Genomic DNA, 21,258 nt, shown 5'->3' on the forward strand with positions numbered 1-21,258 from the left:
TTGTGTAGGGGAGGAAGGGGTTTCTTCCTTCACCAATTTTACAGAGTCAGCCCGAGCAGCTCTTTAAGAGCCCAACACTGAGGCTAGTTCCAATGGTGTTCTGAATTTGTGTAATGAGGCTCTGCTTAACCACAACTTCTGCCCGGATCTGTTCCCAGAACTAATCAACACAAAGAAACAACTGCGTGTCAGACAAGATCTGCCCTGGATCCCTCTGAAATTTTGTCCACAGGATACTAGTACTGCTGGAGTGGAACAGTGAAGTCCTTTTGTCTTGTAAGAGAAGTCCTAGAAAAGTGGAAAGTGGTATGGGGAGCAGATTGAGGCCACGGGAAATGGGACACATTTCCTGAACACAGAGCAGAAACTGGTTGGTGTTAGACGCCACCTTCCACTCCCACAGCTGCCAAAGAGCTCTAGTTCACAAATCTGAATGGATCCTGCCTGCTCAAAGCACTTCATCAGCTCCCTTTCATCCATACATAAAACCCAAAACCTCTGCATAACACACAGGCCATTTATGATCAGACCCACCTCTTTCCAGCCTCCTTTCCCATAGCTTTCCAGCCCTACTTGACAACTGAGCCACGCTGAACCGACTTCAGGTCCCAGAGCAAGTCCTTCCCAGCTCTGGAGGGGTGCATCTGCACACCCTCCTGCCTCTGTGAGAAACTCCTGCCCTCCTTCTCTGCAGAGCACATTTCTGTCCCTCCTCTGAGCCTCAGCCCAGCTTTGAACTCCTCTGTGAAACCTCCCTCTGCTCTTCCCAGCATCCCCCCACACCCCATGCTCTATGCCCCTTTCTGCACTAAAGCAATCATCCCACCATCTGGACCCACTCTAGATGCTGGTGGGTTTATTTTCTCACTGGATCGTGAGCTCCTCAAGGGCAGGGATGAAGTATGGTCCCTCACCATAACCCACTCTACATAAGCACAAGGCTTATCTTCTGGAAGGTGCTCAAATGTTGGCTGAAGTAGTGAATGAACTCCATTTGCATTTTATCTCTGGCTGTGTCTAAACCAAAGAAAATCACACTTGTCTTCTCAGAAGAGGGAACATATTCAAATACCAAGAACTGCAGTTCCTGGTAAGACCTTTGAGAAAATGACGTTACCAACAGCAGCAACTGGAAACTCAGCAGAATGCTTAAGTGCTAAAAACAGAGTGAAATGGGCCAAGACTTGAACAGTCACGGTTTAGGGGGCCTGAAGGGGTAGAGGTGGGGGAGATTCCTGACTATCTGAAGTTTAAGAATCACACACACACAAAAATAAAATAAATAAAGTTTAACAATCACGAACAACTTCTTCCGTAAGAATTACATATATTTACATTGTGGATCTGAAATACATTTTCACAGGAGTTGCTGCTCAAATGCAAAGACTACCCAATCTGGAAACCTCCCCCAACTGTTAAAGCCAGCACTTCAGATAGGAGATAAGCTGTTTCCAGCTGGAGTGGCTTTGGAAAGTCTGCTCTAAAATGAAGTCATCTTGTTCTCGTCACTGTCCTCCTCCCCAGCCTTCCTTCTGGGACCAACCCCCATCCTGTGACTCCCAAAGGACGCTGCCCTCTCTAGTTATCCATGAGGCTCCCTGGGTGCTTGGGGCTATGGGGAGGGCTCTTCAGCTTGGGGGTAGACAGGTGCTCCAACTCATAGCGTCCATTCTCAGAGGACTTGTGTGTGAGTATCTTCTTTATTCCCTCCTTCTGGCTCCTCTTGTGCTCAATAATCTGCTGGAGCTGGTACCCAGCATATTCTGGCTTGGCAGTCAGCGGGCCAGCTGGCACAGCTACGCCAAGAACATCTGACACCATGTAGGGGCGCAGCCAGCCCACCAGAGGAGTGCTTCCAGGGCTATAGTGGGTCTGCTTGTGGTAGAAGAGAAGCCCATCTACCTACAAGAAAGAAAACCAGGGATCAGAACGACTTCTGGGGCCACATGTTTGTAGGAGACCTATGTGCACTGGGGTAGCTCTTGTGGTCCAGCTCTTTTTTTCTGGGTCACTGCGAGAAGAAAAAGAGTCTTTGTTTCTCACACATGAATTTCTCTAAAAGAAGAAATGGCCTAGAAAACTAAATTTTAGAAAATAAAAACATAAAAAGTACTTTCCCGTTTACAGCGTGCTTTCCTACCTAGTATTTCACCCTCTTACCCACCATGGAAGTGTCTGGGAGATGAAGCTGCTCAGACTCAGGGAGTTCTGGAGCCTCCCTCAAACACACAGTGAGTATGAAGCAGAAATTCAGCTTGAACCCAGGTCTTCTCTCCTCAAATCCCATTCGCTTTCCACCACCCGGAGGTCTCTGTAGTGGGGGATGTGCTCCACACCGGGAACAAAGCCGGGGGACTGGACAAGCCCCTCCAAGATGCTGGACTGCTGAGTGCATGGGAAACAGCCTGTCAAGAAGCCCTGCTCCCCAGCCATTGCTGGCTGCCTAAACCTCCCCCTAAATTGTCTGTGAGCTCAGTTTTTCTCAACGGGAAGACCTCCCACAGTCCCATATGTTCTTTTCTGTGATTCAGTGACTCATCTCTAAAAAGCATTTATTGTCACTGGGGCATAAGGGTTATAAACAAAGATGGTGTTCTTACCACCTTCTTAACTGACTCCCAGAAATGAAGGCAACTCAGCCTTTGCCATTTCATCATTTGGGAAGCTGTGATCCTTTTAGCAAAATTATATCCAGTTCAAGCAAATACTTGCAGGTGACCAGGCAGAATTTTAAAGGGTATCATGGGCAAAGGAAGTCTGCTTGTAGGGTAGCTGCAGGTTCTGAGGATGACAAAAGACTGCCCAGGACTGAGGAGATTCTGGGGATGTGAGACTTTCACCACTAAAACCAGGGAAGTCCTGGGCAACCTTGGACAAGTTGGTCGCCCCACTGCCATTCCACTGCTCAGCAAGCACTGCCATCCCTGGGGACCATTTGCTCTTCGGAGGAAGGAAGGATTAGGAATTCACAGCCCTGCAGTCTGTCAGTCACAGAAGCCCCAGCTGTGGCAGTCAAACAAGGGGCCTCGTTCTCTGGCTTGTAGCAGAAAGAGGCACACGAGAAGGACCTAGGAATGGAAGCCTCACCTCTCTCTGGGCCTCAGTTTCTCCATCTGTAAAATGAGGGAGTTAGATGAGCTGTCCTTTCAAGGGCCCTTCCAGCTCTGGCATTCTGACGTATCTGGCAGGGTGGCACTGAGGCTATGAAGGGCCACGAGCACATCCTTTTCCAAGAGTCAGCATTTAGCCCTTTTCTGATGCTTTGACACAGCAAAGTCAGAGGCTCTCTTAAGACTGTATAACCAAGTTTCCCTGTGTCTTACAATCAGATCAGGGCAATAAAAACAATGGTTTTGTTACCTCAAAAGGGAAATCCATAGACAGCACCTTACACAGGCTCTCAGGGGTACAAGGGAAATTCTTTAGCCCCACAAATTTAAACTAAAACATAAATTAGAACAAAGAATTAGTACATGTTACAAACAATATTGGTTCCAGCAACTGAACAGCTGTATCAAAGAAGAGAAGTTTTCAGTCTCATCCTTCCCTACCCACTCCCCTCTACTTATCCTCTGAATTACTAGGTCAGGAGTTCTCAACCTTGCTTTATACAGGAGAACCATCTGGGAAACTCTTAAAAATTACTCATGCCCAAGCACCACCCCGAGATTCTGACTGAACTGCTCTGGGGTGGGATCCAGTCTTTTTTTTTTTTTAAACTCTCCAGTTGATTCATGCAGTCAGGACTGAGAACCACTGCCCTGTGCTAGGTTTAGGGATTCTATGTTATTCTCCCAGCTCTATGACAGTTGCCCCTAATGAAGGACTGGTGAAGCCCCTTTCACACCAGCAAAAGTTTTTACACTTAAGCAGTATACCAAAGTGATTAGGACTATGACAACCTCTGAGTCAGATTGCCTAGGTCTGAATCCCAGCTCTGTCAATCATTTAATCTCCATATGCCTCCATTTTCCCATCTGTAAAAAGGGATAATAAAATATCTACTTCATAGGATTGTTATGCAGATACGAGATAGTACATGTAGCACACACCAAACAGCATCTCAGAGAAAGCAGTACCCATGTTCCCTTTCCTCAGTGCATGTTCTTCTAGGACCTTATTGATAACATCACGGGAAGTACTGGTCCCATTTATTGTCCTGTAACTGTTTATTCAGTTGCTTTTAAAAATGCTGTAAGCAACCCAAGCAAATGCCAGTCTACAGGGCTTAACTAATAAAATGCAATGAAAACAACTGTCCCATATTTAATCACTGAGCGAAGAGCCAAGACATTTGGGTTATCATCCTGGACTATGGGACCTTGGGGAAGGCAGTCCCTTCTCTGAGCCTATATACTAATCTATAAACAGGGGACTGACTAGATGAGGTCACTCTTAGCTCAGATGCAAAGGCAGAGGTTCTCAAAGTGTGGTCCATGGACCAGCAGTATCAGTTTCACTGGAGAACTTGTTAGAAATGCAAATTCTCAGGCTTTACCCCAGACCTACTGAATCAGAAATTCTGGGGGTGAGGCCCAGGAGCCTACATTTTACCAAGCCTCCAGAGGCTGCTGATGCAGGCTGCAGTTGGAGAATTCTAAACAGTGTTATTAATAAAAACAGTTATTAGCATTTTATACCAACCACTGTTTATTGAGTGCTCACCGTAAGAATTATGCTAGAAAGACTTGTATATTTATATAATTTGGTTCTTAGAACAACCCTGTAAAGTAGGTATTATTAACCCTATTAAACAGATGAAGAAACTAAGGCCAAGTAAAGATATTAACTTAACCTGGTAATTGTTAAAGCGAAAACTGGAATCTAGATAACTGTTAAGTCCATACTTTTCCCACTATGCCATGCTGCCTCAAAAAGATAATTTCATTCATAATGATTATATTTAGATAACAGACCAATCCAAACCAATCCCCATAAAGAACTCTGCAATCCTAACACCAGGCCTTACGGGATTGAGCTTGGTTTTCTCTCCCAGTCCTTCTTCTGGTAACTTTGAATGCATCCAGTAGAATCGGAAATCAGTCTGCCAGAGAAGAGAAAGGGAAAGATTAAAAACTGCTCACCTCAAACTCTAATACGAACAAAAACACCCCATTCTAAAAAGGCACCTGATGGTCAAAAGGTACAAACTTCCAGTTATAAGATAAATAAGTACCAGGGATGGAAAGTACAACACAATGACAATAGTTAACTCTGTTGTCTGGTATATACATGACAGTTGTTGAGAGCAGATCCTAAGAGTTCTCATGGCAAGGGAAAAAAAACATTTATTTTTTTCTTTTCTTTTCTTTTTGGTATCTATATGAGATGGTGGGTGTTAACTAAACTTACTCAGGTAACTACTGCAAAATATATGTAAGTCAAATCATTGTGCTATACACCTTAAACTTACAGTGTTGCAATTCAGTTTAATTTCAATAAAACTGGGAAAAAAACAGCCACCTGATTTATGAAGACCTAAGCCGTTCTCTCACCCTCATTTCCCTTAAAACACTGCTGTAAGGTCAGGAAGATGTTCATAAAATCTTTAAATGTTTTTACCTTAAAATCCAATAGAATTATTAATAGTAGTAATGCCAACATTTGTCACTGAAGGCCTACTATGTCTCAGGCTCCATGCTAAGGACCTTACATACATAATCGTATTAATCCTCAACCATCCTCTGAGAATCGTATTATTATTATCTCCATTTTACAGGTGAGGACTCTGAGGCTCAGAGAGATTACATCACTCACCCAGGTGCACACAGAAATACTATGGGACCAGGACTCACCAACTCCAAAGCACATTACCTTAACCTCTGTTTTATTTTACCTAAGAATTAGAAACTACTTTATAGCTGTAACTTCACATAAACTACTTTATTCCAAATTACTATTGATCTAAATTACTGATACATATGCTTCTGTTGTTATTTAGGGACTTTTCTTTCTTTCTTTTTTTTTTAATTTCCAAAACCAAAAACAAAAAACCCACAATCTTTTCTTTATATTGTCAAAATATAGGTGGCTTTAGTTATCAAATTTGTAAGTTGTAAATGCATGTTATGAAACATCCTTCAACAGAATTATAGGAAAATATGTTCCTGATTGAATTTTTATTTTTTAATTTTTAAAAATTAATTAATTAATTTTTGGCCACATTGGGTCTTCGTTGCTGCGTGGCCTTTCTCTCTCTTTTTTTAAAAAATAAATTTATTTATTTCTTTATTTTTGGTTGCACTGGGTCTTCGTTGCTGCCCGTGGGTTTTTTCTAGTTACGGTGAGCGGGGGCTACTCTTCGCTGTGGTGCGCGGGCTTCTCATTGCGGTGGCTTCTCTTGTTGGCATGGGCTCTAGGCGTGTGGGCTTCAGTAGTTGTGGTTCGTGGGCTCTAGAGCACAGGCTCAGTAGTTGTGGTGCACGGGCTTAGTTGCTCTGCGGCATGTGGGATCTTCCCAGACCAGGGCTTGAACCTGTGTCCCCTGCACTGGCAGGCAGATTCTTAACACTGCACCACCAGGGAAGTCCCTCGATTGAATTTTTGAGTTCTGAGTTTTAGGCTTGGCTCTGCATTTGGGCAAGGTACTTAACATCTGTGGCTCTCAGCTTTCATATCTAAATGATGAAGAGTAATAACAATAGTACATACTTACTTTTTAGAGTTGTAAGGGATTCAATGAGATCATGCTCACAAAGTGCTTAGCAATGCAGGTCTTGGCTATTTTTTTGTTGTTGTTTTTGTTTTTTTATCTTTTGGCCACACCGTGCAGCATGTGTGAACTTAGTTCCCTGACTGGGGATTGAACCCATGGCCCCTGCATTGGAAGTGCAGAGTCTTAAACTGGACCGCCAGGGAAGTCCCTTGGCTATTATTTTTTGAATGAGATGCATGCTAGAATTCTGAAGTACCAGCACCTAGCACAATTTGGAAACCTAGCTTGGGGTAATGGCTACAGAAAGAAGCAGCCTGTGGTGATAACCTGTGATTCGGACACGTGGGCCTGCATGAGGATCGCCTGGAGGTTTATTAAAACGTAAGTCCCATCCCCAGAGTTTCTGATTCAGTAGGTCTAAGAATTTGCATTACTAACAACTTTCTGAGGCCACACATTCAACATTCTGAGAACCACTATGATAAACTAATTGACAGGAGCATAAAAAACCCACCACTTTAAAACTGGAACAACGATGGGGAGCATAGGAGCAGAGATGGACCCTGTGGGGTGACCTAGCCTCTCTCTGATGACTGCGTCTGTCACTCGAAAAAATCACTAATCTGAGAAAAATGTTGTGGGAAGGTGAAACCTAAGGGGAGAATATTGGGTGGGGGGCCTCTCTCCATTTGGAAAATCTCCTTCCAAAGCTAACCCCTCAGAGATTCGAGGCCTTACGGTCATACCAAGGAGGCCCTGACATTTTCAGGGTCAAGATGTGGTTGGTGAAGAGTGGAGGTGACAGAAGTCTATTTGATGGTGCTTAACATTCCACCTTCTCTTCCTTGTGCCGCCTGCACAAGGCAGCATCCCCTTCACCTGCAACCTTCCCTGCCAGCAAGCCTCCCACACTCTGGAGAGAGGGGAGGGGGCGGTTACAGCTTCTACGAAGTCCCAGCCTACCCTACACTCTGTTTCTCCTTCCTCCCCTCAAGAATTGCTATGCTTCCCTTAGTTCCTCCTACCTCTTTTTATAAATGAAGCTAATTTAAACACACCCAAAGATGCAAGGAACATTAGACAATGTTCTTGATATACCACATCCTGTACACACCAAGAAGTTGGTCACGTACTAAACACACATGCTGAGCCACTTTCCTGGGAGGAGAGGAGAAAACAGGAGAAGACATGAGGGGAGTGTCAGTCCTTACCTGGCAGTCATAAAAAGGGTGTCCCCGCCAGCACATCACGTCCAGAACGTAGTAGGTCTGGTTCACCTCACTGTAAATGCAGTCCAGAATGGTGTAGTCTGGAGACGCAAAGTAGAAAGTCAGTACAGGGTACCCCTTCCCATCAGGGTTCCCTCCACCACAATCTGGGGAGCCCCATCTTAGGGGCTTGGGAACCGAATCCAACAATCCTCAGTGCTCACGGCAAGCACCGGCACTACAGGACAAAGTTCTTCACAGCCTTTTCTGGCTACCTGGCACAGTCTAGGGGTGACCTGAGGTATGACAGCACAAGAAGGTTCAGTGTGAACTCTGAACCTTTAGAAAAACTGGGACATTTACTCACCTTAGAGAAGCTCAAGTTTGAAGGGAAGTAATCTTCCATTTTAGTTTACAATTACTTTTTGAGTTCCTAACACAGGCACTGTGTTCTGTGGGGAATATTAACTATAAGTAATCCCTGCCTTTAAGGAAGTTACAATCCAGTTAAGGAGATAAGATGATTACAGAGGAAAGAACCAAGACCTGAATTATACAGCACCAACTAAGAAAAACGAGAGTTCCAGAAAATGCTTCATGGAAGAGATGGGATATGAACAATCTTTTGGGATCAGAGGACTAAAATAACAGGGTAGAGGGGAGGTGGGAGCGCATTTCAGGCTCGAGTAAAAAAAAGCCAATAGAGGGCTCAGAACAGAGGACAGGAATAACCACCAGCAGAGCCTGGGCAGACAGAGGTGAGAGAACGGTTCTGGCAGCTCTGCCAACTCCTCGCTGAATGACCCCGGGCAAACTTTCGTGACCTTAGTCTCCCTGGCTGGGCCCAGGTGGGAGGAATAAGCTAAGATTAGGACACTGAGAAAGGAGAAAAGGGAATTCGGCAGGAAGTCGCAGCAACAGCTTACTGTACATTACATTTGGCCTTCTGGGGGTCCTTTCCCCAGAGAACTGCACCTGTCATCTTGTGATGGAAGTCCATGGGAAAGGTGCATTGACTTTAATTTAGGGGTTTATTGCCCAGCAGGCCTCACAAGTTGCAACTATTCTGCTACTGAGGAGGCCTGACCTTGAGGGAGAGCCCAGTGGGCAGGATATTACCTGTGCGCAGTTTCAAAAGTATGCTTTTAAAGTGGGTCTTTAAAACAACTAACTAAGCAACTAACCAAGCACTGATTATAAAAGTTAATAAACAGTCAATTGTATGTAGGTACCTTTTGTTGTTGCTGAGTTTCGCCTGTTGCCTCCTGGCAGAAGGGAAGAAAAGCTGCTGACGCAGTAGCCACTCTTGGTGTAGGCACTGGTAGAGCCCTGTGTGGACAATTACCATTCTTGTCAGGCATCAAGGTCTCCTCACCCTCCTGCTTCCACATTCTGCAGGGGTGCCATCAGCCCAAAGATGGCTCTCATCAAATCCCTCCTGCAGGAAAGCGTTTCAATCCCCATGGCAGGGACAGCTGCTGTGGCAGATGAGGAACACAGAGTGTGCAGAGAACCCCTCCCGCCACAGGCCAGGCATGCTGGTGCCGGGGGCAGGAGCAGCTACTCACCCTGGAGGCCACAATAAGGGCTCTTTTTCCAACAGGGCACACGACCACAATCCATTCCTGACCCAAATCTGAAGGGACGTCAATTAACCACTCTGACAGCATTAACTGGGAACACAAAAAATGGTGTTAAAAATCAACAGGGCTGTGCTGCTCCCATGTTTACAATGACAAAGAATTCACGTCCTATATATATAATAAAAATACATGTAAAAGAATGAGAACAGAAAAGGGTGACAGTGGGACCTCCACCCCACTAGCTCTTAGTAGTCAACTCATCTCCTGCTCACTGTGAACTTCAACTTCTCACCTTCATTATCTGCATCCATATCCATTCTTACTACTTCACCTCCTGTATGGGGGGATGGGACCCTCTATCTTTCCTTACTTTGTCCACCCACCTACCACTATCACAACCATTATGTTCCAGGGGCTATACCTCAGAGATGAATCAAGTCCCTGACCTTGAGATGCTCTAAACTAGATCATTTCCCAAACTAGTGACCCAAATACTATACTAAAGGATGTTAGGAAATCTACCTTAAATTTTTTTTTAAAAAAAGGGCTGTGGTGAAATGAATTTGAAAAAATTTACTCTTCCATTCATCACTAGTCCCTCCCATCTATACAAGACTTTAGCCTATCAATTAATACTTCCCACTGAATCTCTCATCTCTCCCATCTCTCCTTCCCCTTAGGCCACAAAATACTTAACCCCTAATCCTCAAAACCAAGGCAAAAATGAAAACCTTTTATCACTCTACATTTCTATTAAGATATTCCACGTTCCCTCTTTTTTCAACTACTTCGTATTTCTTTTTTTTTTTAAACATCTTTATTGGGGTATAATTGCTTTACCATGGTGTGTTAGTTTCTGCTTTATAACAAAGTGAATCAGTTATACATATACATATGTTCCCATATCTCTTCCCTCTTGTGTCTCCCTCCCTCTCACCCTCCAACTACTTCGTATTTCTTGCTGCTGCCTTCCCACCCACTCTGACACCCGCAGTCCAGATTTGCTACCTCACAGCCCCACTTGACCTCCTTGCAGCCAAGTACCTCTATTTCCTCACCTCCCCCTCCTTCCTCTACTCCTGGTGTAATGCTGCCAGTCACATCCTCCTCCTTGACACATGCTCCCTTGGTCCCATGACAGTACTTTTCTGTTTTTCCTCCAAACATTCCTCCACACACTCCCCCAAAACATGTAGATAATCTTCAGGGGGCTGTTTTAGGTCCCCCTTTTCTTTTCTCTTAGATGCTGTTCCCCCCGTGGGGGTGGAACTCATCTACTTCACTTGTCATTTCTAAGATGATGCCTCCTAATTCTCTCTCTTTTTTTTGTTTTGGCTGCGTTGGGTCTTTGTTGCTATGTGCGGGCTTTCTCTAGTTGTGGCGAGTGGGGGCTACTCTTCATTGCGGTGCACGGGCTTCTCATTGCAGTGGCTTCTCTTGTTGTGGAGCACAGGCTCTAGGTGCACGGGCTTCAGTAGTTGTGGCACACGGGCTCAGTAGTTGTGGCTTGCGGGCTCTAGAGCGCAGGCTCAGTAGTTGTGGCGCATGTGCTTAGTTGCTCCATGGCATGTGGGATCTTCCTTGACCAGGGCTCGAACCCGTGTCCCCTGCACTGGCAGGCAGGTTCTTAGCCACTGCGCCACCAGGAAAGTCCCCTAATTCTCTTCTTTTTCATCTCCAGACTTCTTTCCTTTCCTCCAAACCTATATTTCCAGCTGTCCATTTGCTATCTCTTTCTCTGTTGGTCCTCTCTGTACCTTAAACTCAGCATAGCCGAAACAGAATTCACTGGCTTCTGTTGCCCAAGTACCTCCCATCCCTGAAACACCCACCCTTCCCCTTCTGCGTTCTGTGCCCTGTTAATATCATCACCTTCCTCTGTGTTATTCAATTAAACCCAAGGCATAATGAACACTCCCTTAAAGAATAATAGTAATACAACACCAAAAGCACAAATGACGAAACAAAAGATAGATAAATTAGACTACATCAAAATGTAAAACTTCTGTGCTGCCAAAAACATCATCAAGAAAGTGAAAAGACAACCCACAGAATGAGAAATATTTGCAAATCATGTATCTCATAAGGAACCTGTATCTAGAATATATAAAGAACTCTTATAACTCAATAATAAAAGACAAACAGTCCAATTTTTAAATGGGCAAAGGATTTGAATAGACATTTCTCCAAAGATATACGAATGGCTAATAAACACATGAAAAGAAGCTCAATATCATTAGTTACTAGGGAAATGAAAATCAAAACCATGAAACACCACTTCACACCCACTAGGATGGTTATATTCAAAAGGACGGACAATAACGAGTATTGGCAAAGATGTGGAGAAACAAACTCTCAAACATTGCTGGTGGGAATGTAAAATGGTGTAGTCACTCTGAAAAATAGTCTGATAGCTCCAGAGTTATCATATGGCCTAGTAACTCCACTCTCAGGTATATACCCAAGAGAAATGAAAACATATGTCCATGCAAAAACATGTAAATAAATGTTCATAGCAGCAATATTCATAATAGCTCCAAAGTGGAAACAACTCAAAAGGCCATCAACTGATGAATGGATAAACAAAATGTGGTATATCTATACAACAGAATATTATTTGAAAAGACATGAAAAGGAATGAAGTTCTAACACATGCTACAACATAAATGAATCTTGAAAACCTTCTAAGTGAAAGAAACCAGAAGCAAAAGGATGTATCTCATATGACTCCATTTATATGAAATGTCCAAAACAGACAAATCCATAGAGACAGAAAGTAGATCAGTGATTGCTGGGCCTGGAGGGAAGGGGAAATGGGGAGTGAAATGGGCTAATGGGTGTGAAAATATTCTAGAATTAGATAGTGGTGATGGTTGCACAGCTCTGTGAATTACTAAAAAAATACTGAATTGTACACTGTAAATGGGTGAATTGTATGTTATGTGAATTGTATCTCAATATGGCTGTTTAAAAAAATAGCAGTAGCAGCTAATACTGTGGGGCATTCATTATGGGCTCTGGGCTAGGTATTTAAGGTACACTATTTCATTTAATCCTTCTAACAATCCTATGAGATAGGTACTATTACGATGTCCCATTTTACGGATAAGAAACTAGAGACTTAGACTGGTTAAGTAACTTGCCCATGGTCAACACAGAGCCTGACTTTGAGGTCAGTCCATGCGACCTGAGCTTAAACCCTTACCCGCTTCTCATATTGCCTCTCCTAGCCATAAATTCTGTTCATTCCACCTGGCAACATCTCTCATACTCATGACCTCTTTTCCTTCCCACTTCCACTGCCCTTAGCACTCATCAGATCTTTTAGCAAACCTAAGCCGCCTACCACAGTCTCTCTCTTCCAGGCCTTTCTACACTGATGTGGTAGTCATCACATGAAGTCCCACCTCTGCCTCTGGCTCAAAAAGTCTCGGTGGTTCCTCACAATCTAGACCCAGAGTCTAAAACCTTGTACATATTTCTGCTATATTCCTCCCCCTACCCTATGTTGCTCCATCCTCACACACACTCTGCACACCCCTCCTGAACACATCATATATTCTTCTCCCACCTCTGGGCTCTTGCTCAGCCTGATCCTGCGGCCTGGAATGCCCTGAAATGCTCTGTACCTCCACCTGTCCTACCCATGTTTCCAAACTGTCTCCTCTTTCATTAAGCTTTTCCTGATTTCACAACCCTGCTTCCTTCTCTGTTGGAAGTTAATTTCACTTTCTTATTGCAAAAACCATAATCTACACTTATTAGAGGAGTGCATGGGCTATTTCTGGCCCACGTCTATCTTCCCCTGAGAATAGCCTAGCTTAACATAGAACAGGGCCTTCAACAATGCTTGCTTCGGGGGGACTTTTCTGGTGATCCAGTGGCTAAGACTCCACACTCCCAATGCAGGGGGTCCGGGGTTCGATCCCTGGTCAGGGAACTAGACCCTGCATGCCACAACTAAAGATCCCACATGCAGCAACAAAGATCCTGCGTACTGCAACTGAGACCCGGCGCAGATAGACAGATAGATAAATAAATGTTTTTTAAAAAGCCAACATTCTGTTTTAAACAAAAACAAAACAAAACAATGCTTGCTCGGGACTTCCCTAGTGGTGCAGTAGTTAAGACTCTGTGCTTCCACTGCAGAGGGCATTGGTTCGATCCCTGGTCAGGGAACTAAGATACCGCATGTTGTGCAGTATGGCCAAAAAATTTAAAAAACAACAAAAAAAACAATGTTTGCTCAACAGAATTGTACTTTGTCATAGAAGATGTCTGTGCTATATTTGAGGCAGAGAAAGAGGATGGGAGTGTGTGCACCCAGGAACCATATTCTTAAGGTGGGAGAGGATTCTGAAGTGACAAGACACTTGGGTTATAGAGAGAAGTATACAATAGCAGGGTAGACCCCCAGCCCCACTCAGACACATGCCCTGCCTTCTGGAGAATAACTGTGTTGCCTAGAGCACTGGACAGTCTCCATGCCTGCTTCACCTATGGCGCCACAAGCCACACTGATTTCCTCTCCGGAATCAACAGGCCATTTAGTCAAGTTTGTTATAGCGATCTGTTGTTTCATGGCCTCAACCTCACCTAGGCCAACTGGCTGGCCTGGGGTGGCTGGGCAGGCTCCCAGTATTCAAGGACCTCCAAGCTCCTACCACCTGAGTGTGAAGACCCAAGGCTGGCATGTTAGTCCACCACTTGGGAAAGACTACCAGCTTGGGAGGTGGGGTGGGGGACAGTGCTGGGCTGGGCAGGCCTGATCCAAAACGACTGTATAACGGCTAGTAAAGAATGGCGTCCGCTAGCATATCAGTAGCTCAGGGGCTTTAAATGCAGCAGGCCAGAAGCCTTTGCTAACAGCATGGGGTAATGATTCCCAAACCCACTACCCAGACTCTATCAGTGACCCCTGTCAGCACACAAAACTGTAAGTCACCTCTTTTCATCTCATAACTTTTATGTACATCAGCACTTTCGTTGCAGATGCTATTCCTTCTTCCTGCCTCATCCTCCTCTTTAGGGCAAGTAAAGAGCTTTGACTGCACAGTAAAGGGAGCAGGACCAGCTGCGCCTAATCTTCTCTGGAGCACTCACTTGATTAGCATAGCGTTTTGGTAACTTCTTGCCAGTGTCAACGTCCATTTCCTCATCATCTTTCTTTTCTTCTTCTTCCTCACTCTCCATCCCTGTCCAGTCATCTTCAGCGAGTCTTCTGGCATGGTTCACATAATCCAGCCGCTTTCTGAGAAAAGAAAAGGCATAAGGACAGGTCTTTATGTCTTATAGGAAGACACCCTGAAATGTGACAGATGTAATTCAAAGTCTCCAAATTCAAGAGCAACTTGGGAATTGTGGTGGGGTAAGAGATGACAAAATTTCCTTTGTAAGCCTTAACTAGTGACCACCTCCTCACAGATCCTAAATAGGAAACCCCCTTTGAACACACTCAGCTTTCCTCAGTTTCCTAAGAATAGGCAAGGTACAATATTTAAAGGAATTCTCAGGGTTCGCTAGTGGCTGATCCTACTCCTACCCACCCCACCCTAGACTCCCATCTCCACCCCAGGTGAGAGCTGACACTTCCCTGCCTGGCAGATATACCGTCTGAAGGCTCCCAGGGATTGCAGAGAGGAAACACCGAGATGCTGTGAGAAGTTTGAGACAAGGACAGCTTCTGGGACTTTCTGAGGAACAGCCAGACCTTTTTGCAGTTCCTAACTTTCAAAAAAGGCCACTTAGAAAAAACTAAGGAAATCTGAGTAAAGAAGTATGGATTTTAGTTAATAATAATGTATCAATATTTGTTCATTAGTTGTAACAAGTGTACTATAAGATGTTGGGAATTCCCTAGCGGTCCAGCGGTTAGGACTCGGCACTTTCACTGCCGCGGGCCCAGGTTCAATCCCTGGTTGGGGAACTAAGATCCTGCAAGCTGCTCAGCGTGGCCAAAAAAAAAAAGAGAGAGAGGAACTTGACATTTTGGAGGGAGACTTTTCACCACATACTCTTTTTTAAAAACACTTATTTATTTATTTATGGCTGTGTTGGGTCTTCGTTGCTGCATGTGGGCTTTCTCTGGTTGTGGCGAGCGGGGGCTTCTCATTGTGGTGGCTTTTCTTGTTGCGGAACACAGGCTCTAGGCACACGGGCTTCAGTAGCTGTGGTGCACAGGCTTAGCTGCTCCACGGCACGTGGGATCTTCCTGGATCAGGGCTCAAACCCATGTCCCCTGCATTGGCAGGCGGATTCTTAACCACTGCACCACCAGGGAAGTCCCTTCTCCATATACTCTTTTATGTATTGTGAATTTTGAACCATACGAACATATTACCTATTCCAAATTAATCACAATTTTTAAAAACTGGGGATCGGGGGAATGCGTGATCTGAGAATGTAATCTACAAGCAACCCAGAGGCCACAGGGAACCATCTCTGATAAACACATCTAGTGATGAAGCAGTGGGCAAAATGCAGCTGTCGATAGTTCCTCCTAATCCTTAATTCCTTAACCAGAAGAGGCCTGTGTTGCACTGAGAATAAAAGGATAGGCCCTGCCTTCAGAGCAGCCCATCCTCAAACACTCCTATCCTGCAATCAATCTCTTTCCCTGTTTGCTCATCTTGGTATTGAGACCGAAGTGTATGGAACACATTTCCTCAGATTCCCTGTGGAATTATTTGTCTTGAATTCCCAAGGGCTCCACAGAAACATCTGGGCTGAAGGAAGACAGGAAGCCCACACCAAAGCCAGGAGTCAGACTGCAGGAGAAGGCACACAGGGAATGTGGGGAGTGGAAGTATGGGAGTGGCTTTCACAAGTCCCTAAACTACAAAGCTCAGTACTGCTGCCAGGAAAAAAGAAAAGAAAAATTTAACCAGAGAGTTGAGCTTTTGCTTTCAAACTTCAGTCTCTCCCTACTCCCTCATTTTTCCCAAGCTCCGGGTGTAAAGGATGTCTACCTCTGCCAGGATTTACCCCTCCCAACCTTGTGGGCAAGAAGAACAACCTACAAAGGGTCCACTTTGAAGGTGGCTCTGTAGAGACAAGCCTGGAGCCTCCTGAATGGTTCACAGCTCCCAGCCTACAGAGAGAAGCCAAGGAGTTAAAGTATCCCTTACGATTTCTGCAGTTCCAGTAACCGGCGGCGCCGCTCACTCTGCTCCAAGGAACTGTACTTGGACTTGTACTGGGACAGGCGGGGGTGTGGGGCAGCTGTGCTGTTCAGATCTTGAGACACAGAAAAGCTACTAGCCAGGGCTTGACTCAGCTCTTCCATCTTCCCTACAAAGGAAAACATCAGAAAATTGTTCAATCGTTTTGTATCACCTTTCGGGTACAGGCAGTTATGGTGTAACATGATGGCTACATTCCTAAAAAACCTCACTTAATCCAAAATCACAATTATTTCTATGGGAAAAAAAAAAGAAGTTAAAGGGTAAGTGAGTTACATATGAGCAGTAATGTTTTTCTCGCAGATATTTTAATAATGAGCATTTTGATAGCTCTGAGTGTATAAACTTCAACATCAATCAAATTCACCTTGTGATTGAATCTAACTTTTGCTCTTTGTCATCATTCACCAGGGACCCTGTCATTAATTCCTTCTTACAATCATTGACATGCAGTGAAGTAATCGATCATCTAATTTTTTTCCTGAATAGTTCTAAAAAGCTGTTACTCAATAACTAATGTAATTTTCTTTCTTAACATTTTTTTTTTTTTAATGTAGGGCTTCCCTGGTGGCACAATGGTTAAGAATACACCTGCCAACGCAGGGGACACGGGTTCGAGCCCTGGTCCGGGAAGATCCCATGTGCCGCGGAGCAACTAAGCCCATGCACCGCAACTACTGAGCCTGTGCTCTAGAGTCCACGAGCCACAACTACTGAAGCCCGTGCGCCTGGAGCCCGTGCTCCGCAACAAGAGAAGCCACTGCAATGAGAAGCCCGCGTACCACAAGGAAGAGTAGCCCCCCCTCACCGCAACTAGAGAAAGCCCGCACACAGCAACGAAGACCCAAGGCAGCCAAAAATAAATAAATTTAAATAAATAAATAAAATATGTAATTTTCTGATGCAAGTTTTATCTGATTGGCTGTTTAGTTCTCCAATAAATGCCAACTCATATCAAGAAAATTTAGTTCCAGGAGAAGTGCTGGTTCTGGAGCCCAGGGAGGAAGACAAGAGGAGCCAAAAACCCAAACCTGGCAGTTACTTTCTTGCTTTATAGCTTGTTTTGTTTATTTGCTTGTTTGAGGTGGGCAGAAGGAAGGTTTCAGGGCTACCTATGCAGGACTCATTTCGAAAAGAGCTAAAATATGGAAGGGTGCCTCCCAGTTAACACCAGCTGCTCTAGAAAATGTGAAGGACAGACATGTGGTACACTTGGGAGACACAGAGCAAATCATATTGGAGACAGACTACCAAGGGCCACCCTAAAGAACGGGAGTAGAGAGAAAGATGTGAATTCACACTTCACTCACCCTTCCATGAATGAAGGTATGAGGTAGCACAGGAGCTCACCTAAAGATTAAATGTGCACCTCAAGGAATTCCCTGGCAGTCCATTGGTTAGGACTCTGTACTTTCACTGCCAAGGGCCCAGGTTCAATCCCTGGTGGGGGAACTAAGATCTCACAAGCCGCCAAGGCTGGAAGAAAAAAAAAATTAAAAAAAAAAAAAGTGTGCCTCAGACTGCAAGAAAAGAGGAATATTTGGGAGAAATTTTATTCACACACCTGGGCTGGCCCAACCCTTCAAGTTCTAGTATAAACCAGAGGGTACCACCAGTGCTTAAACTCCACCCCAGTCCAGGTCCCAATGCTCTGAGCCTCAAAACCAACAGGTTCATTGCAGAGCCTCCACAGTTAAAAATACAACTCTATAGGCCTCTACTTGGCAAAGAGTTATTTTCCATTGCACATTTGAATTCAGATTTTCTTTCTTAATTTACAGCATTAGATTTTTTTTTTTTAATGCCCGCACCATGCGGCTTTCGGGATATTAGTTCCCAGACCAGGGATCAAGCCCCCAGAGTGAAAGCGCCGAGTCCTAACTACTGGACCACCAGGGAATTCCCTAGATTTTCTTTTTTCTAATTTGAAAGGAACTTTTTGTGTGTGTGTGGTTAAAAACGCATGACATAAAGTTTACCACTTAACCATTTTTTTTTTTTTTTGTGGTACACGGGCCTCTCACAGTTGTGGCCTCTCCCGTTGAGGAGCACAGGCTCCGGACGCGCAGGCTCAGCGGCCATGGCTCACGGGCCCAGCCGCTCCGCGGCATGTGGGATCTTCCTGGACCGGGGCACGAACCCGTGTCCCTTGCATCAGCAGGCGGACTCTCAACCACTGCGCCACCAGGGAAGCCCCATTTAACCCTTTTTAAATGTACACTCCAGTTGTGTTAATTACATTCACATTGCTGTGCAATTTCCAGAACTCTATTATTCTTGCAAAATGGAACCTTTATACCCATTAAACACGAAAAAAACAGAAACAAAAACAAAAAACCCACCTTTTTAAAACTTAAGATTAGCATATTATGTGTGGATTTGAGGCGTGTCTTAACATGTATGTTATGCAACCGGGGTGGCCATTCGTAGTTGAGGCTGGGTGATGAGTACTTAGGATCCTAAATGGTATGCTATTTTCTGTATTTTCCTATACTTTTGTGTAAGTTTGAACACTTCCATAATAAAATCTTTTAAAAATTCATTATGTCTTCGTCTTACCAAAGTAATGACCCAATCTAAAATACATTTATTAGGCCTCATCGTGCTTTATCTCGGTGTGGGTTCATGCTCTACCAAGAAGCATAAAATCCTTCTTAAAACTGATGCCTTGGATACTGGGGCGGCTGGCTGTACCTCCCTTTATGGCTGTCCTTGGCTGGCTCCTGCTCTTTCAACCCATTCTTCGGAGGATGATGACTCCAAGGGTTCTGACCTGGCGGTCTCAAACTCCACCTGTATCCCATTTCCGACCCACCCAGGCCCCTCCCCCGAGCTCCAGACTCCAATTGTCCCCCGCTACTGCCTCTTCCTCCTCCCCCTCCGGGGGCGCCCCGCCTCGAATCCCCCAGCCAGGATCTAGGCCTCCTCAGCGTCTCCCACCGGGCTTCAATGCGGCCGGGGGAACTGAACTCCACTCGGCCGCCCTCCCCGCTACAGGCGCGCACAGCTTTTCTCTATGGATGGGGTCATCTAGGCCTTGCATGATTCGCCCCTCCCCCACAAAGAAAATCCCTGAGGGGTCCTGGCCCGACAGCCTGGAACTGAAGAGTGGAAGCGCGCCCAAGGAGAGGCCCCGGCCTCGCTCTGCCCCTCCAGGTCATGGCTCGGGAAGCCGGGAGTGTGCAGCCAGCCACAGAGAGTTACAGCCGGCGCCCAGGGTCAGTTCGGGAGCCGGCGGGGCCCAAGCTAGAACCGACGACTCACCAGTGCGAGGTGACAATTCCACGCGCAGCCGCCAACGCCGCCGCCGGGGGCCGACCAATCAGCTGCCTTTAGAGAGCCGGCCCCGCTCCCTTGGCCGCCGCCGTGCCGCCGGGCTCACCCACCTAGTGCTGGGAGTTTCCGGCTCCTCCGGACGTAGAGAACGCCGGGAGTTCTTCCGCGGTTCTGTCACGGGCTTGCGGTTACTTCCGCCCGCAATTACCGGGGTTTTTCCAGTCCGGCCGGGCGGGGGTCCTCCTTCTGCTTTTATGTTGCTACCCTCCTGCAAGGTGACTTGGCCGGGCCGAAGCCTCACTCCTGGGCAGAAGCTTCTCCGGGTTACTTTCGCCAATAGCTGGAACCCCGGTCTCGTGGCCGGGCGTTCAAGGCCCTCCAGGCCCTGGATCCTGCCGCCTCCCGCAGATACGCACAGTCCTTAGGAGTGCACCAACAGTCCGCTCCCTCTCCCGTGACCATGCTTTATACGGGAAAGCGCTGCCTGAATGACTCCCTCCCCCGCCCACACATACACCCACCACTAAGTCTCAGACAATTAGTCGTCCCCTACCCATTCGCCCCTTAGAACACTGAAAAGAAACCTCGATTACAGCCATTTGCTCGCTTTAGGAGTTTCTCTTTCCTTCTCGCCTGTGGGCTTGGCAATGGTAGGGACCTGGTTTGATTCCTGCATCCGGCACAAGGCATGGCTCTGGTGAAGGAATGAATTGGTGCGAAGGGTGGAGGGAAGCAGCCGAGATTTACGAACTTAATAAAGCTGGAGAGCAGCCTTTGTGGGCTAAGATTGAAGAGATGCAAAATAAAACTGTGAATAGCCATTTATTGAATACTTACATTGAGGCAGACCCCGTGCTTTGCATGAATTATCTTATTTAATCTTAAAATAGCACAAGGAAGTAGAGACTAAAGCTCAGAGAGGTTAAGCAACTTGGCCAAAGTTACACGGCTTTTGAGCCAAATATTTAAGTTTGCTGCATGTCTGACTTACAGAGAAGTTGGATATTACAATACCACACTACAGAAACAACGTACACAAAGTTGGCACATTTTGAGTCCAAGGTGTGGACTTGTTGCATATTTTATGTACATGACTCCGTCCATTTGGAGGTCAGATTGACAGGGAGGGTAGAGGGTGCTTGGGGCTGTGGAAGACCAATTTTTCTTTTCTTTTTTTTTACTTCAGAATTTACATAGGTGAGCTCTAACTTTCAGTGGTCAGGCTGTGCACTAGGTTATTTGGTGCATCGACAAATAAAAGCTGATTATGAGACTGACAAAGAAGAGCCCAGGACCTGACTTCACTAGGAAACTTTGACACCAGGATATTAAGTATTTTGTGTCTCAGAACCCAC

At 45.5% G+C, this 21,258-nt stretch overlaps 1 protein-coding gene across 3 annotated transcripts; it reads right to left on the bottom strand.

Annotated features, from left to right (window-relative positions):
* Positions 1–1,274: 1,274 nt before the first annotated feature.
* SNUPN (snurportin 1) lies at positions 1,275–20,350 on the bottom strand. Of its 3 annotated transcripts, none has more exons than XM_060170180.1 (9): positions 19,892–20,348; positions 16,574–16,731; positions 14,550–14,697; positions 9,432–9,536; positions 9,096–9,192; positions 7,867–7,964; positions 4,970–5,044; positions 3,361–3,441; positions 1,275–1,902 (listed from the first exon to the last, which is right to left on the bottom strand). In XM_060170180.1, the coding sequence occupies exons 2-9, from the start codon at positions 16,729–16,731 to the stop codon at positions 1,579–1,581; spliced, it is 1,086 nt and encodes a 361-aa protein (XP_060026163.1). In that variant the 5' UTR covers positions 19,892–20,348; the 3' UTR covers positions 1,275–1,578. The 3 variants fall into 3 exon arrangements, with proteins under 3 accessions (XP_060026163.1, XP_060026153.1, XP_060026171.1); XM_060170170.1 differs by having other exon boundaries at positions 16,574–16,736; XM_060170188.1 differs by lacking the exon at positions 3,361–3,441 and having other exon boundaries at positions 16,574–16,736; positions 19,892–20,350.
* Positions 20,351–21,258: the final 908 nt, after the last annotated feature.

This window comes from Lagenorhynchus albirostris, chromosome 1, assembly GCF_949774975.1.
Source record: "Lagenorhynchus albirostris chromosome 1, mLagAlb1.1, whole genome shotgun sequence".
NCBI lineage: Eukaryota > Metazoa > Chordata > Mammalia > Artiodactyla > Delphinidae > Lagenorhynchus > Lagenorhynchus albirostris.